Source organism: Scomber japonicus, chromosome 19 (assembly GCF_027409825.1).
Source record: "Scomber japonicus isolate fScoJap1 chromosome 19, fScoJap1.pri, whole genome shotgun sequence".
NCBI classification, from domain to species: Eukaryota; Metazoa; Chordata; class Actinopteri; order Scombriformes; family Scombridae; genus Scomber; species Scomber japonicus.
In genome coordinates this window covers 23,764,692-23,780,338 of record NC_070596.1, presented here as the reverse complement: position 1 = coordinate 23,780,338, position 15,647 = coordinate 23,764,692, and the positions used below count along the sequence as shown (strand labels likewise).

General features: G+C 40.0%; 1 protein-coding gene across 1 annotated transcript; it reads right to left on the bottom strand.

Moving 5' to 3' along the window:
• Positions 1–2,674: 2,674 nt before the first annotated feature.
• Positions 2,675–10,184, bottom strand: LOC128379862 (NACHT, LRR and PYD domains-containing protein 3-like). The gene is made up of 10 exons (XM_053339502.1): positions 9,905–10,184; positions 9,654–9,790; positions 8,752–9,049; positions 8,321–8,637; positions 7,598–7,886; positions 4,392–6,177; positions 4,124–4,297; positions 3,842–4,015; positions 3,695–3,741; positions 2,675–3,258 (listed from the first exon to the last, which is right to left on the bottom strand). The coding sequence occupies exons 1-10, from the start codon at positions 10,182–10,184 to the stop codon at positions 2,675–2,677; spliced, it is 4,086 nt and encodes a 1,361-aa protein (XP_053195477.1).
• Between the last annotated feature and the right edge of the window lie 5,463 nt (positions 10,185–15,647).

The following is a 15,647-nucleotide window of genomic DNA, read 5'->3' as shown; positions in this document are numbered from 1 at the left end:
CGACTTTAGTTCCGGACCTGAAGGAGCTGTTACTGGGTGATACTGGACAACTTTGATTTAAAAAAAAAAAAAAAAAAAGAAGGTATTTTGCTAATTTATATGTTCATGCAATTAATTTTATTAAAAAAAACAGCACTTAACACACAACTTTAATACAACCAATGTATATCCTGAATTAAAAGTATCATATAATTCCAGTGGTGAAAGAAGTATTCACATTAGTGTAAAGATACTAATGCAGCAATTTAAAACACTCCATTATAAATAAAACTCCTGCATGAAAAAACCTACTTAAGTAAAAATAATAAATAATAGCACCAAAATAGTAGAAGTGTATAAGTATTGTCAGCTTGATGTAGTTAAAGTATCTTAGTAAAAATAGTGGTTTGGTCCCTCTGACTGATGTATTATTATCTATAACATCATTAGATTATTAATAGTGAAGCATCAGGGTTAGAGCAGCATGTTACTGTTGTAGCTGCTGGAGGTGGAGCTAGTTTACACTACTTTATATACAGTTAGCTAGTTTAGTCCAATGGTTCCCAACCTAGGGGTGGGGCCCCTTGAAAGTCTCAGCAGATAAATGTGAGGGGTTGTGAGATGATTTATGGGAGAGGAAAGAAGAAAAAGGAAAAGTTCTGATGTACAAATATATTTTTCAGATTTTGGAAATTTTTCTCTAATCTAATCTTTTTTTTAATGAAATATTTGAACATGTATTAAAACATAATACAGATAAGTTTAGAGGGAAAAATCACAATTTGGTGGAGCTGTTAGATATCTGAAATGTGACCCCAACTACACACTGCTTTTTGTTAGACATCAAAAGCCCAAAACACTGGTTTAATCTTTGAATGTATTTTAAAAACTTCTTATATTATCCATGATGTCAAATCTTCATCTGGAAAGTAACTAAAGCTGCTTGTTGCTTCTATCCAGGTGTATCAGGAAAGCACTATCAGCCTTAGATGGTGCTACACTCCTGGAAGCCAGAAGAGTTCATACAGTAAATTCTGATATGAATGTGCCCTAAAAGAAAGTGTAGAAAAGCTGAATGCAATGGGAAGAGAAACAAGCTTAGTGTGTAAATCTTTTATCATATTATGCATGAGAACATTTTCTGGTATCGACTTGTGGTCAAGGATATGAGAATTGAATATTTACTAATTTAAGGGTACTATGTGAGGTTACTGTTAAGCTTCAGCATGCACCCTAACCCTGTGTAATTCATCTACAATTTATATGCTTTTTGTCATTCTTTGTACATTTCTCTCAGCATGTTTTAAACATGTAGTTTGGTTCTTCTTGGACAAACTTATTCTACATGCTCTACTTTCCCAACCACTAAAGGAAGAAAACTAATAATTAGCAGGTTTTCTGGCCTAAATTTAGAAAATAATCCATGTGTTGTACATATCTTGATTATTGGCTGTCTATCAAAATGGTAATAAGATCAATTATGTAAATATACTTTAGGTGTGCTTGTTAGTATATATGCGAATGCCCGCGCACACACACACACACACACACACACACACACACAGTGATATGCTATATAAAGTATATTGTGCATAGTTTTAAAGGAGTCTCAATCTGGCTATGTATGTCTAATTAGTTCATAATTTTAAATGTATGTCTATTTTGACAGACATCTTTAATCTTTATAGTGAACTGAAAAAAAGACTTCTTGACAACCCTTGAAGACTTCAAGACGACTTTATTGCCATTTGCACAGGAATTTGATCTAATGAAATTGCACAATCAGTACCAATACACCTGCATAATAACACACCAACAGCAAATGGACTATTTACACATCCATACTAATAGCCACTTCCTACTTTTATAGGTTATATTTTGCTCATGGTGCGAATTCACGATGAAATGTTTCATGAAATTAGTACAAACTAACCAACATACAACAAACAGGTGTTTCAGTACAAGTGTACTCAGTCCTCTTACCTGAAGAAATATAGTGCCTCACAAGCTCTTTTTCTTTTCTTTTTAAACGTAAATGAATGATCAAAAACAACATTGTCAAACAAAAAAGGACTGCATCGTCACAATCTGAGAAAAATATGTGCAACATCTGTATAGATCATGTTTGCAGAAGTCGTAAATGTTCCAGTTTGGGAAATATACAAGTGGCAAAGTGAAACATTACGCAACGATTACAGCGAAGATAAGAAGCTATGACCATGTAAGAAACAAGTGATGTACTTTGAACAAGTACACCTGCCCTGCCTATCTGTGTTAACAACAAATATTTACATCATCAGCAGAGGCATGAAAATCAAAAGGAAAACAACCAATACATGTTATTATATACATATATGTCAGACATACTGTATCAAATAGGAAAACATATGCTGATGTTAATGATCTAACACAAATAAATGGAGTAACTAACAGCCATGTACAGCTATTAGATGCTGTTCTAATAACACTATTTAAGTGACTATCAGAATCAACACAGTTCTTTACATATTAATTCAGTCCAGAGGAGATCATTGCTGATAGAAACAATATTTGGACAGTAATCCACTGTCAGTGGATTTAAATGAAACCAGAATGAAACCTCAGTAATCATCATCATTTAACAAAAGGAAGCTGCTGTCACTTCCATTTTCTAATGTTTCAGGAGTTGTTGTCAATCAGCATTGTAAGTGTTTTTCTACACAGGAGTGGACTCTCTCTCAAACAGAGGACATAGAGTCACTGAAGAATCAGGAGAGACTGCAAATCCAGGATACAGAGGTTGAGTGAATGTGGTGTTGAAGGTGTGGAGGTGAATCAGTGTATCAAAAGAGACTCTGTAAAAAGACAGAGTACCACCAGGATAGTCCACATACACTGCTACTCTGTTGGAGACAGAGGAGGAGGAGGAGGAGGAGGAGGAGGAGGAGGGGGAGGAGGAGGAAGATGTCTCCCTGTCATTGTGCCGGACAAAGTAACCATGACCTCTGGAGCACTTCAGACTCCAGGACTGATCATTACATCCAAACTTACAGTCTTTACTGTCTCCTTTCCTTCCAATTCCTCTGTAAGCCACTGATACATAAACTTCTCCACTCCACTCGACCTCCCAGTAACAGCGACCAGTCAGACCATCTGCACACAGTAGCTGAGGACAGAATTCAAATCTGTCTGGATGCTCAGGATATGACTGATACTCTTTCACACGTGTCGCCTTCCTGTTGTCAGACAGTTTGAGTTTTCTGTGTGCTGTGTTTGTATCCAGCGTGAGTTCACAGGCATCTGATGAAGAGAAGAAGAATTCATTACAGTAGGCCCAGTTTTTGGGCTTGTAAACTGTCCCATTAGCTGTCTTTTAGATGACCAATGGGAAAGCAGTTAATATAAACAAAAACAAATCTTCTACATCTATTCCTTTTCATGTTATCTTTAACGACTGCTAAATAAATGGGACATCAGAGATTTTCCATGCCATTGTAAAGAAATAGAGCTAATTTTCCTATGCTCAGTAGGAAGCTTATAATTGAGGCTTCTTCTTGTCTGTTTTAGATTATGGATTATGATGACAGACATGGCTCTGCCCCAACTCTAAAACCCAAGATTTACATTTGACATCATTGTACATGAGGGGATGCCCTCAATGGTCTTTGAATTAATGAATGAATGAAAAAGCATACCATGTGCTGTTTAAAGAATCAAATTAAATCCACACACTTACACTTCTTTAGTCCAGGTTTTAACATGTGCTCTCCACCATTTTCCATCCTGGAAGAAGAAACACAGTGAGATCCAACCTTTGTTCTAGCTGCTGTTCAACATGAAGAAGTGTTTTCTTTGCCTGCAAGCTCTTGTTGTGTGTACATACCTAAGAGTCTCCAATTTCCAGTCTGGGTCCTCCAGTCCAGCAGACAGTAGCTTCTCTGCTGAGTCTCCTGGATGATTGTAGCTGAGATCCAGCTCTCTCAGATAGGAGGGGTTGGAACTCAGAGCTGAGGCCAGAGAAGCACAGCCTTCTTCTGTGATCTGACAACCTGACAGACTGGAATTAAAAAGATACATTAAGTAAGTGTTTTAGAAAGTTCTGTTTGTGGGAATCTTCACTAACCTAAAGCAACATGAAATGTTTAACAAACATCTGTATCCTTACTTGAGAGTTTCCAGTGTGCAGTGTGGACTCTCCAGTCCAACAAACAGATGCTTCACTCCTGAATCCTGCAGGTTGTTGTTACTCAGGTCCAGCTCTTTCAGACTGGAGGACTGGGAGCTGAGAACTGAGGACAGAACTTCACAGCTTCTCTCCGAGAGGTTACAGACACTCAGCCTGAAGAAGAATAAATGAGGAACAAAACATTTTTTATCAATCAAATTAAACATATTTGAAATTATTCATATATCAAACAGTTTAATCGACCTACTGTGCTTTTTTTGAAGCTTTGACCACTGGCAGCAGTCTCAGAAGAGCGTCTTCTGAAGCAGAGTATTTCTTCAGGTCAAACACATCCAGATCTTTTTCTGATGACAGTAAAATGAAGGCAAGAGCTGACCACTGAGCAGGAGACAGTTTGTCTGGGGAGAGACTTCCTGATTTCAGGAACCATTGAATCTCATTCACAAGAGAACGATCATTCAGTTCACTCAGACAGTGGAACAGATTGATGCTTTTCTCTGCAGACAGATTTTCACCGATCCTCTCCTTGATGTACTTGATTGTTTCCTGATTGGTCTTTGAGCTACTTCCTGTCTGTGTTATCAGGCCTCGTAGGAGAGTCTGATTGGTCTGCAGTGAAAGACCCAGGAGGAAGCGGAGGAACAAGTCCAGGTGTCCATTTTTACTTTTTAAGGCCGTGTCCACAGCACTCTGGTAAAGACTTGTTGATTTGTCTTTGAGCAACATGTCAGGCCACCAGGAAGTTTTCAGCAGATTGACTCCAGACTTGATGAATGTCAGATGGACATGAAGAGCAGCCAAAAACTCCTGAAGGCTCAGATGGACGAAGCAGAAGACCTTGTCCTGGTACAGCCCACTCTCCTCTTTAAAGACCTGTGTGAACACTCCTGAGTACAATGAGGCCACTTTGATATCGATGCCACACTCTTTCAGGTCTGATTCGTAGAAGATCAGGTTGCCTTTCTGCAGCTGCTCAAAAGCCAGTTTTCCCAGAGACTCAATCATCTCCTTGCTCTCTGGACTCCAGGGCTGATCGGTCTCATCTCCTCCATCATACTTGACATTCTTCAGCTTGGACTGAACCACCAGGAAGTGGATGTACATCTGAGTCAGGGTTCTGGGCAGTGCTTCTCTTTTTTTGCTTTTCAACATTTCCTCCAGAACTTTAGCAGTGATCAAGCAGAAGACTGGGATGTGGCACATAATGTGGAGGCTTCGAGATGTCTTGATGTGCGAAATGATTGTTTTGGCCTGCTCCTCATCTTTGATTCTCTTCCTGAAGTACTCCTCCTTTTGTGGGTCAGTGAATCCTCTGACCTCTGTCACCACGCTGACACAATCAGGAGGGATGAGATTGGCTGCTGCAGGTCGGGTGGTTATCCAGAGACGAGCAGAGGGAAGCAGTTTCCCCTTGATAAGGTTTGTCAGCAGCACGTCCAATGAAGTGGTCTCTGTAATATCAGTCAGGATCTCATTGTTGCAGAAGTCCAGAGGCAGTCGACACTCATCCAGACCATCAAGGATGAACACAACCTGGAACTCTTCAAGCCTGTAGATTCCTGCTTCTTTGATTTCAGTAAAGAAGTGATGAACAAGTCCCACCAAGCTGAACTTTTTGTCTTTCACCACATTCAGCTCTCTGAAGGTGAATGGGAATGTGAACTGTATGTCCTGGTTTTCTTTGTTTTCAGCCCAGTCCAGAGTGAACTTTTGTGTCAAGACTGTTTTCCCAATGCCAGCCACTCCCCTCGTCATCACTGTTCTGATTTTTTTATCTTTTACACATGAGGCTTTAAAGATGTCTTCTTGTCTGATTGTTCTTTCTGTTCCATCTGATTTTCTGGATGCTGTTTCAATCTGTCTGACTTCATGTTCGTCATTGACCCCTGCAGTCCCTCCTGCTGTGATGTAGACATCTGTGTAGATCTCATTCAGAATGGCTGATTCTCCTGCTTTAGCAATCCCCTCAAACAGACACTCGAACCTCATCATCAGATTAGACTTGAATTTGATCTGGTACTCAACAAGAATCTCTGAATGAATAAATGACAATGAACATAAATGAGAGGATGTGATAGAAAATATGAATCATACAATTATTTTCTTATAAGCATGGTATCTATTATACTTCTGGAGTTTCATGTCCTCATTTGGAGTCTCACTGTTTTATGGGAAGATTATTAAATTTAGGCACCAGCATAATTCACCAGAACTGCTTGTTGGATGATCGAATAGCTTTGAAACCGCATACCTTTCCAACATCTGAACTTTTGTTGGATTTTTCTGAAACTGACAATCCAACATTCACACCCACTTTACACAGTGATTGTTCAGTTTTGTGGAGCTGAGAATGTGTGCCATATTTAAACAGTTATCATATCTCGCCCTTAGTCTACGACTGTATGCAACACAAAGAAGGGAGACAAGTGGAAACAGCTAGTCTGGTTGGTGTCCAAAGGTAATACATGCCATTTCCACAACAGGAACGTAATGAATCAATTGTTATTGGTTCTGCTTTTGTTTCCACTGGTTTCCCCTCACTTTGAGGATGATTTCTTAAGCCTGAATGATACTTAACCCAAGTTCAGGTTCTCTCAGAAGAATGAATGCAACAGCTGGTTTGCAACATGCCAAAGCTGGTAATGCAGGACATGAGCTAAGACAAATATTGCAGGAAAGTTAGATTTAATATACAGTATACTCCACTTACTTTCACACCTTCACACAGTTTACTGATTGTGGTGTAAAGTGAGTATGATTGTTGGTTTTACAATCCAACAAAACCTGTTGGACTTTGCCTTCCAGAGGAAACAAGTCCAACAAGTGCTTCAGTTGGAGCACACTTAAGAACCAACCACACCTAGACTCATGGGGCTCTAAGGACTGACAGGCAGATGGAATAATGAACCACATATAAGGTTTTATAATGCTGTGTTCGGACAGAATGCAAGATTAATTTTTCATGCTGGGATTTTTGAAGATATGTCATGACTATACAAAGAGGAGAGACAAAAAAGAGGAATGTGAAGGAAATAATAGAAAGAACCAGAGTTTCCTGCTGAGTTCTGAGTTCAGTCAGGGGCTAAACTTAACACAAACACACAGAGGCACACCCACAAAGACACAGCTGGTGTGCCCATTGCCAGCCAGGTTACAGCTAAGGTACAGTTGGTATTGTGGCTATTGGACCAAGATAACACAAATGATCCAGTGTTAAAACTTGTGTGAGTAAAAAAAATGCTTTGCATTGTGTCTGCACACAGCTTTAAGGTGTAAACAACACAGCAGGTGTTTTGCCTTTGCCTTTGAATTCCCACCAGTTGGTCAAACCTAAAGAAGTCTTTAGGATGAGAGCAGAAACACCTTGAAGAGTCTAAAGCAAGTCCAACAACCATTGAGTGAGCACTTCTAAAAATCTTTGTATCATCACATTTTAATCTTTCCATGACTTACCTGCTGTTTTGAAGTTGGCATATGGCAGACGTTTCACCAGTTCATTCTGACTGATCTTCCTGAAAATCTTTCTGGTCACTTCAATAGTGTTTATACAGTAGTTGTTTACTATTTGATCCACTGTGTCTGTTACATCTGCATTCTCCAGTCGACCCTTTGGAATTGCTTTAAAGGGTTCCAGGACGTTCCGCTGACACAGGTACCACTTGAATCTTTTGAACTCTTCAGATTTTAAATCCTCCAAACACTCCAAGAGGATTTCTTGAAGCGTCTTTTGCTCTCCTACGATCTAAAAGACATAATAAGAATCTGTATTTGAAGCAATTACACAGTTCGTTTTCTGGATTACCAACACTGACATATTATTACTTATGTACAGGCAAACTTGCTTAGCCAGTGTACCCCAGAAGGCATACATCTTAAAATGTGAAGTGCAGCACACAAACCAAGTTACAAAAATTCTGAGGTGTACAATCAAGCCCTGTGACAATTTGCAGAGCCTTTGTGCTCGATGCAATGACATTATTTTTGGTGCGTGCCCCCAGTGCTGGAGACACTGTGTCAGAAACAGAAATATTTTTTAGGAGCATGTTGCAGATCAGTCAACATTGCATAAGCACCAAGGGTGGAGCTAGGGGTGGCTTTTGGAGCTTAAGCTCTGAACGTTTTTTCAAAAGCCTCTAAATCTATATTAAAAAAAAATGGTTAAAGATGAAGGCAAACCTTTCTGCAGGCAGGAGACGAAGACTGAACCCCTATGGAGCCTGGAGACGAAGACTGAACCCCTATGGAGCCTGGAGACGAAGACTGAATCCCTATGGAACCTGGAGACAAAGACCGAACCTTTCTGGAGGGCGGTGGTTGAAGCAAAACCCTAGGGGTGGGTGTAAGTGAAGTCCGAACCTTCCTGGAGGCCAGAAACGAAGGCCTCTCCCCTCTGGAAGACAGGAGTGGAGGCGAGACCACTCTATGGGTCTGAGACGTAGGCTGAACCCTTCTGGAGGGCGGGGGTGGAGATGGAGGTGGAACATCACTGGAGACTTTAGGATTAGAGGAGAAACACCTTGAGGAATCTAAAGCAAGTCTACTAGACACTGAGTGATCACTTCTAAATATCATTGTATCATCACATTTTTAAGCATTCCATGACTTACCTGTAGTTTCAGAGTTGGGTAATGATGACAAACGTTCCACAAGATCATTCTTTTGCATCATCCCGAAAATGATTTTGGTCACTTCTACAGTGTTTGCACAGTAGTTGTTCACCATTTGATCCGCTGTGTCTGTTATGTCTGCATTCTCCAGTCGACTCTTTGAGATTGCTTTAAAGGGTTCCAGGACCTCTTGCTGACACAGGTGCCACTTGAATGTTTTGAACTCCTCAGATTTTAAATCCTCCAAACACTCCAAGAGGACCTTTGTAAGTGTCGCCATCTTTTGTCCTGTTAAGACCTAAAAGATATGACAAACATCTGTATTTGATAAACATTTACACAGTTCATTTTCTGGATCACCAATGCTGAAGTATTAAATGATATTATTAAAAACTGAACAAAAACAAAACAGGTTACCCAACCGATTTAAAAAAGCATAATACAGCTATTATTGAAATGGTTTGAAATGAATGAATTTAGAGATTTATTGTTAATATCAGACCTAATTTAGGTCTCTTAAGGAAGGATTGTTTGTACAAGTGGAACTACTCGGCCACTCGATTCAATGATCATTTTTGGCACACTCACCCATGCATTGGGGACAATGTGTCAAGCATAAACAGCAATATTTTTTTAAGGAACATGCTGCAGATCAGTCAACATTGCATAAGCACCAGGGGTGGAGCTAGGGGTGGTTTTTGGGGCTTAAGCTCTGAACCTTTTTTCAAAAGCCTCCAAATCTATTTAAAAAAAAAAATTGGTTAAATATGAAGGCAAACCTTTCTGCAGGCGGCCGGAGATGAAGACTGAATCCCTGTGGAGCCTGGAGACAAAGACCGAACCTTTCTGGAGGACAGTGGTTGATGCAAAACCCTACAGGTGGGTGTAAGTGAAGTCCGAACCTTCCTGGAGGCCAGAAACGAAGGCCGATCCCCTCTGGAGGACAGGAGTGGAGGCGAGACCACTCTATGGGTCTGAGACGTAGGCTGAACCCTTCTGGAGGGCGGGGGTGGAGATGGAGGTGGAACATCACTGGAGACTTTAGGATTAGAGGAGAAACACCTTGAGGAATCTAAAGCAAGTCTACTAGACACTGAGTGATCACTTCTAAATATCATTGTATCATCACATTTTTAAGCATTCCATGACTTACCTGTAGTTTCAGAGTTGGGTAATGATGACAAACGTTCCACAAGATCATTCTTTTGCATCATCCCGAAAATGATTTTGGTCACTTCTACAGTGTTTGCACAGTAGTTGTTCACCATTTGATCCGCTGTGTCTGTTATGTCTGCATTCTCCAGTCGACTCTTTGAGATTGCTTTAAAGGGTTCCAGGATCTCTTGCTGACACAGGTGCCACTTGAATGTTTTGAACTCCTCAGATTTTAAATCCTCCAAACACTCCAAGAGGACCTTTGTATGTGTCGCCATCTTTTGTCCTGTTAAGACCTAAAAGATATGACAAACATCTGTATTTGATAAACATTTACACAGTTCATTTTCTGGATCACCAATGCTGAAGTATTAAATGATATTATTAAAAACTGAACTAAAACAAAACAGGTTACCCAACCGATTTAACAAAGCATAATACAGCTATTATTGAAATGGTTTGAAATGAATGAATTTAGAGCTTTATTGTTAATATCAGACCTAATTTAGGTCTCTTAAGGAAAGATTGTTTGTACAAGCGGAGCTGCTCGGCCAGTCTATCAATGATCATTTTTGGCACACTCACCCATGCATTGGAGACACTGTGTCAAGCATAAACCAGCCTTAAGTTGCCTGATGGATTGACAGAACTTCCTCATCATTTTACCAGTGAGCATTAAACCTGAATTCAATATTGTGCAGGTCTCTCATAGCCCACAATATGTCTGGCTAAATGTTGACCACTTTTACCCAAGTGGTTGAATTAATTTTTCACATATTTATATACCATACATACAATTATAAATATCTAAGATGCACAGCTGAAGTCCATATATTGTGCTAAAATAATTTGAATAGCCCATTTTTGATGGTTCTAAATATTATTCATAACCATCAAGAATATTAATTATTTTAAAAAAACAAAAAGATAATGTGTTTTTGGATTTTCGCACATTGCTATTATTTAGATAACAGCAGTTTGTATTTTTGTTGAGTAACATACTACCTCCTTATGTTATGTCTTTTATTTATAGTCAGACTTTCATTTGCCAAAACACATCACAGGTCACATCACTCCTCAAAGTCTCACTTGATTTCCTATACTTCCAACCCTTCACCCTGTTGATATTCTGTACTTTAGTGTCTCTTTGCATGCACACTGTTTTTAACTTTAACTATATAATTGACTTTACAAAACCATAATACACACCGTAGACAAACAGTAAAGTCTATCCAAAGCCTAATTTCAAGACCTCATTGAAATTAAATATATCTTTCTCAAAGGTGTCAAATTAGCAGCAACAACAATAAACAAACAGCAAAAAAGAGATAATTACATGTGTCTCCAAAATACATCACAATAATGAATGAAACAATTGCAGTGTAAATATCTTATCCAGTTATACAAAAATATTATTAAGAAAATAACTGTGTCTAGACAAAAAATATACCTGCAAATGGCAGCTATATTACTTTGTTGGTATTAAAAGCTTCTTAATGTCCTGTTGTAAATGGTTGTTGTTTAAAAGAAATATTCTATATTCTCATATTCTCAGTTTTATTTTCTATTTCCTATTATCTGTTATTTTATTTTCAATGATAATGTTGTGTAGTTTAAGGTATTTTTGATGAAAAAGTGCTCAGTGGTTAACTACCATTTCTACTGTTATCAGATCATTTTAACAGAATTGATCATTTGATCAGATTACTGACACAAAATCATGAAAATTGTCGGTTACATTACCTTTAGATGGTGAAAATAACCTGAATCATGCTGATGAGAGAAGTTGAAATTAATCAGCAGCTTCAAACAGGAGAAGAACCAGAAGAAGAGCAAACATGTAACTCACAGAAGGAGGGTTTAAAAGGGCTGTTTCACAGCCTCGGGGCGAAGGTCATGTCAAGATAAGACATTCACAGAGTACTTTTCATTCCAATAGAACAAAGGGATATAGGACCTTATTGGCCTGTGGGACTCCAGAGGCAGCAGGCAGGTACCGGCAGGCCAAGCCTGGGGACTCGGGTGTGGGCTGTCCTATCTCTGGGGCTGAGGTTGCTGAGGTGGTCAAAAAGCTCCTCGGTGGCAGGGCCTCGGGGATGGATGAGATCCACCCCGAGTTCCTGTATGACCAGTGTCAGAGGTTGGTCCACATTTCCGGCAATAAGTCGGACTTGTTTCCAGTGAGGGTTGGACTTCACCAGGGCTTCCCTTTGTCACTGATCCTGTTCATAATCTTTATGGACAGGATTTCTAGGCGCAGTCAGGGCGTTGAGGGGTTCACTGCTTTTTGCAGATGATGTGGTCCTGTTGGCCCAGTCAAGCCCCTCAGAAGGGCATGGGCCCCATCTTCCCCAATATAGTTCAAAAAAGGGTTCCAGATATTGAAAAATTTCAATGGTTTGTTTTTCAGCCAAAAGCTTGTTGCTTCAAGAGGGATGAGTTCCAATATGCTCCTGAGCCGAGACAGAAGGCGCAGTGTCTGATGTCCAATGGCGGAGGATACATCTCCTTGAATTAAATTACAACACCTGAAGCAACTTAAGAGAGAAGGGAGCAAGGTTCAGTGCAGTGGATTGAACAGTCAGGATACAGAAAATGGGTTCCAAAAACAGCTTCTTCTGAAAAATAGTAAGGATTTGGAAGCAACTACTGGCTGAAGAGATGTGATGGCTTTTTCAAAAAATCAAGTTCTGCACATGTTGAAATCCCCTCAGTCTTTCTCCCACACTCCCAAACCACCAGATCAGAGTCAGAAACCTGGAGCTGTGTTGGATCGATACCTGCTGATGAGGAATCATGGGGAGATGACATGGAAAATATAAATCTTTATCATTTGGAACATAACTTCTGATGTCTATCTGTTATGAGGAACTGAAAAGTGGTGAGGTGGCATTAACATAGTCTGTCGTGTCTTATCTGTGATATGTGCAAAACGGTACAAAGTCTCCATTACTATTATATATAATTATTATAAGTCCTCATATACTCTGTAGACAAACATTAAGAGTAAAATAGTTGAGAGACAAAGAGTAAAACCTCCTGCTCTTTGAAAGCTTGTTTAAAGGTTCGGTATAAAAGCTGACTGTGGGTCATTATCAGTGTGAGAGGGCTAAGTGGGGGGCGGAGAAAATCCTGTTATGAGACTGCCAAGAGATTGATACCAAAATCAGTAAGTGGCGAAAATAACCAAATGCTGATTGGAGTTTCAGCTCAACAACAACAACAACAACAACAACAACAACAACAACAACAACAATTGTGGTTTAATTGAAATTGTACTCAAATCAGAATATAGACCATATAAAGATCAATATCCACTAAAACCAGAGACTATAGACACCTAGGTACAACACCAGTTTTTTAATCACTCTTGAAAGCAGGAATTAGTGTTATGTGTGAAATCTCACCAGTCAGACCAGAAATATTCCCTGAGGTAAGTTAATGACTTGAACAAAGGTGAGGGTGGTGACACAGCAATATATGTTCATGCACCTTATCTTATCACAGGTTCCATGGGTTGGTACTTGCTGACTGGTCTATTGTTATTACAATGGCCATCAGTAGTCACTTAGTCTAAGCATAAACATAGAACAACAGTGAATTATTATCCCAAGCTATCCAAAATAGACCTATACAGGGCTGTTTAGCAGTAGGGTTTTAAAGGGCTGTTGATTCACAGCCTCAGGCTCGGACGAAGGTCATGTCAAGATAAGACATTCACAGAGCACTTTTCATTCCAATGACACTTTTACAGACTCAAATACCTCAGCAAAATATGACCAGACATGACACACAAAAAAAAATTCACACAGATGTTCTTCATGGTTCTACAAGAGAATGGAAACAGATTCAGACTAGTTGCATACTTCACATCAGAATTAGACTTGGTGGCTGCAGAGCTTCCAATCATATTAAGAGTAGTAGCAGCTGCAGAAAACCCATTATGGCTTCCTGAGATTTTGGTAGGTTATTCAAACTCAATACTACTGGTACCACATTATGTGTGAAATATTATGTTGAAGCAAAAGATTTCTCACCTTTCTGCAACTAGATGGCTGATATATCATACAATGCTGTTGGAATGGCATAGCAGCAAGAAATTGAATAAGGAGCCTAAAAAGCCAGGCCTCAAACATACACCACTGGTTAATGCAGAGTTGGAGCTGTTTGTGGATGGATCAGCATCCATAGAGCAAAAGAACAGGTAAAAAGAGACACAACATGAGACCTATAAAGCAGAACCAATCCCTACACACTTTTTCCACAAGCAGTAGAATTGAAACTATTAGCATGCAAAGTGGCAAAATGGAGAACAGCCACTATCTATATAGACAGTAGGTATGCTGTTGGGCTGTGGAACAGACAGCTCCTGACTGTAATAGAAAAACATGTTGCACATCACATAAGTGGGGAATACTGACAGACAAAAGGCTTCTTCTGTAATTACATTTGTATGAAAAATGTCTAATCTGTGCAAAACAGTAGTGCAAAGGTGTTGATAGGCCAATGTTTTCCAGATTTAGAATTGAAAGAACAATCAACAGTGATGATAGCACACATTTTGTGAACACAGCCCCACCCTGGCAGACCAACAAACACAGGTATTTTACTGTCTAACACAGACTGCTGCCTATCAGAGAAGAATATATTGATAAAATGCTAAGGTATTGTGTAAACGGTAAACAGACTGCACTTATAAAGCCCCTATCTACTCTTCTAACCACTCGGTGCGCTTTTACCAGGCGGGGAGTTCCTGTCCTCTGAAAAGAAGCCAATGCGGAAGTAACTTAGAGCTGCATTCTATCAAAAGGCCACCAGGGGGCGACCGTTTTGTGTTCAAAAAGACGTCCGGCTCTATACAAGTCAATGGAGAATTCACCAACTTCTCACTTGATTTCTAGCCTCAGTAAACGTTTTCAAAATGTGTTTATGGTCTCAATCGCTAGTTTAAAGCCTCCTTCAATGCAGTCTGGTGTTCATTTGGGACATTTTGGCCTCTCTGATTTTATATTTGACGATAAAGCAGGCTACGTGGCTATGTTGTGATTGACAGGTTGATTGACCAATGTCCTTGAGATCCAGCCCTCGCAACCAATCGCAGCCTCCCCACTCCGCCGTTGGTCCCGCCCATACGTCCGTCCATGACTCCGCCTCATGCCCATATAAGTAGAATCCGTGTTCATTTTTTCCCGGCATGCACCTGAAATTTTCAAGATGGCGCTGCCTAGATTCGATACTATTGGCTTCCGAGCAGCAGTCCACAAACCAATGGGTGACGTCACGGATGTTACGGCCATTTCTTATATACAGTCTATGGCTTTTACACTACAAGTCACATTCACACCAATGACAGCAAGCTGCCATAGCCATTGGGAGCAATTTGGGCCTCCATATCTTCCCCAAGGACACATCACCACATGGACTGGTGAAGCTGGGAATTGAACTGCCGATATTCCAATTAGGGGATGATCTGCTCTACCTCCTGAGCCACAGCTGACCACCTTTCTTATGATCTTATATATAATACAATCTACACACAGGTGAAGGCAGCCTTTCCTCAGAAGGGGCCAGGCCCCAGAAACTGGGTGATGATAAAGGATTTCAGGAGAAAACATTGGAAAAAGGTAAGGCGGCAAGGGCCATGCCAGGTTCTCCTCACCACCAACTCGGCAGTAAAAGTTGTAGAGAGAGCTGCATGGGTGCACGTCAGCCACTGCAAACAGGTAAAAGTGGTGCTGCCA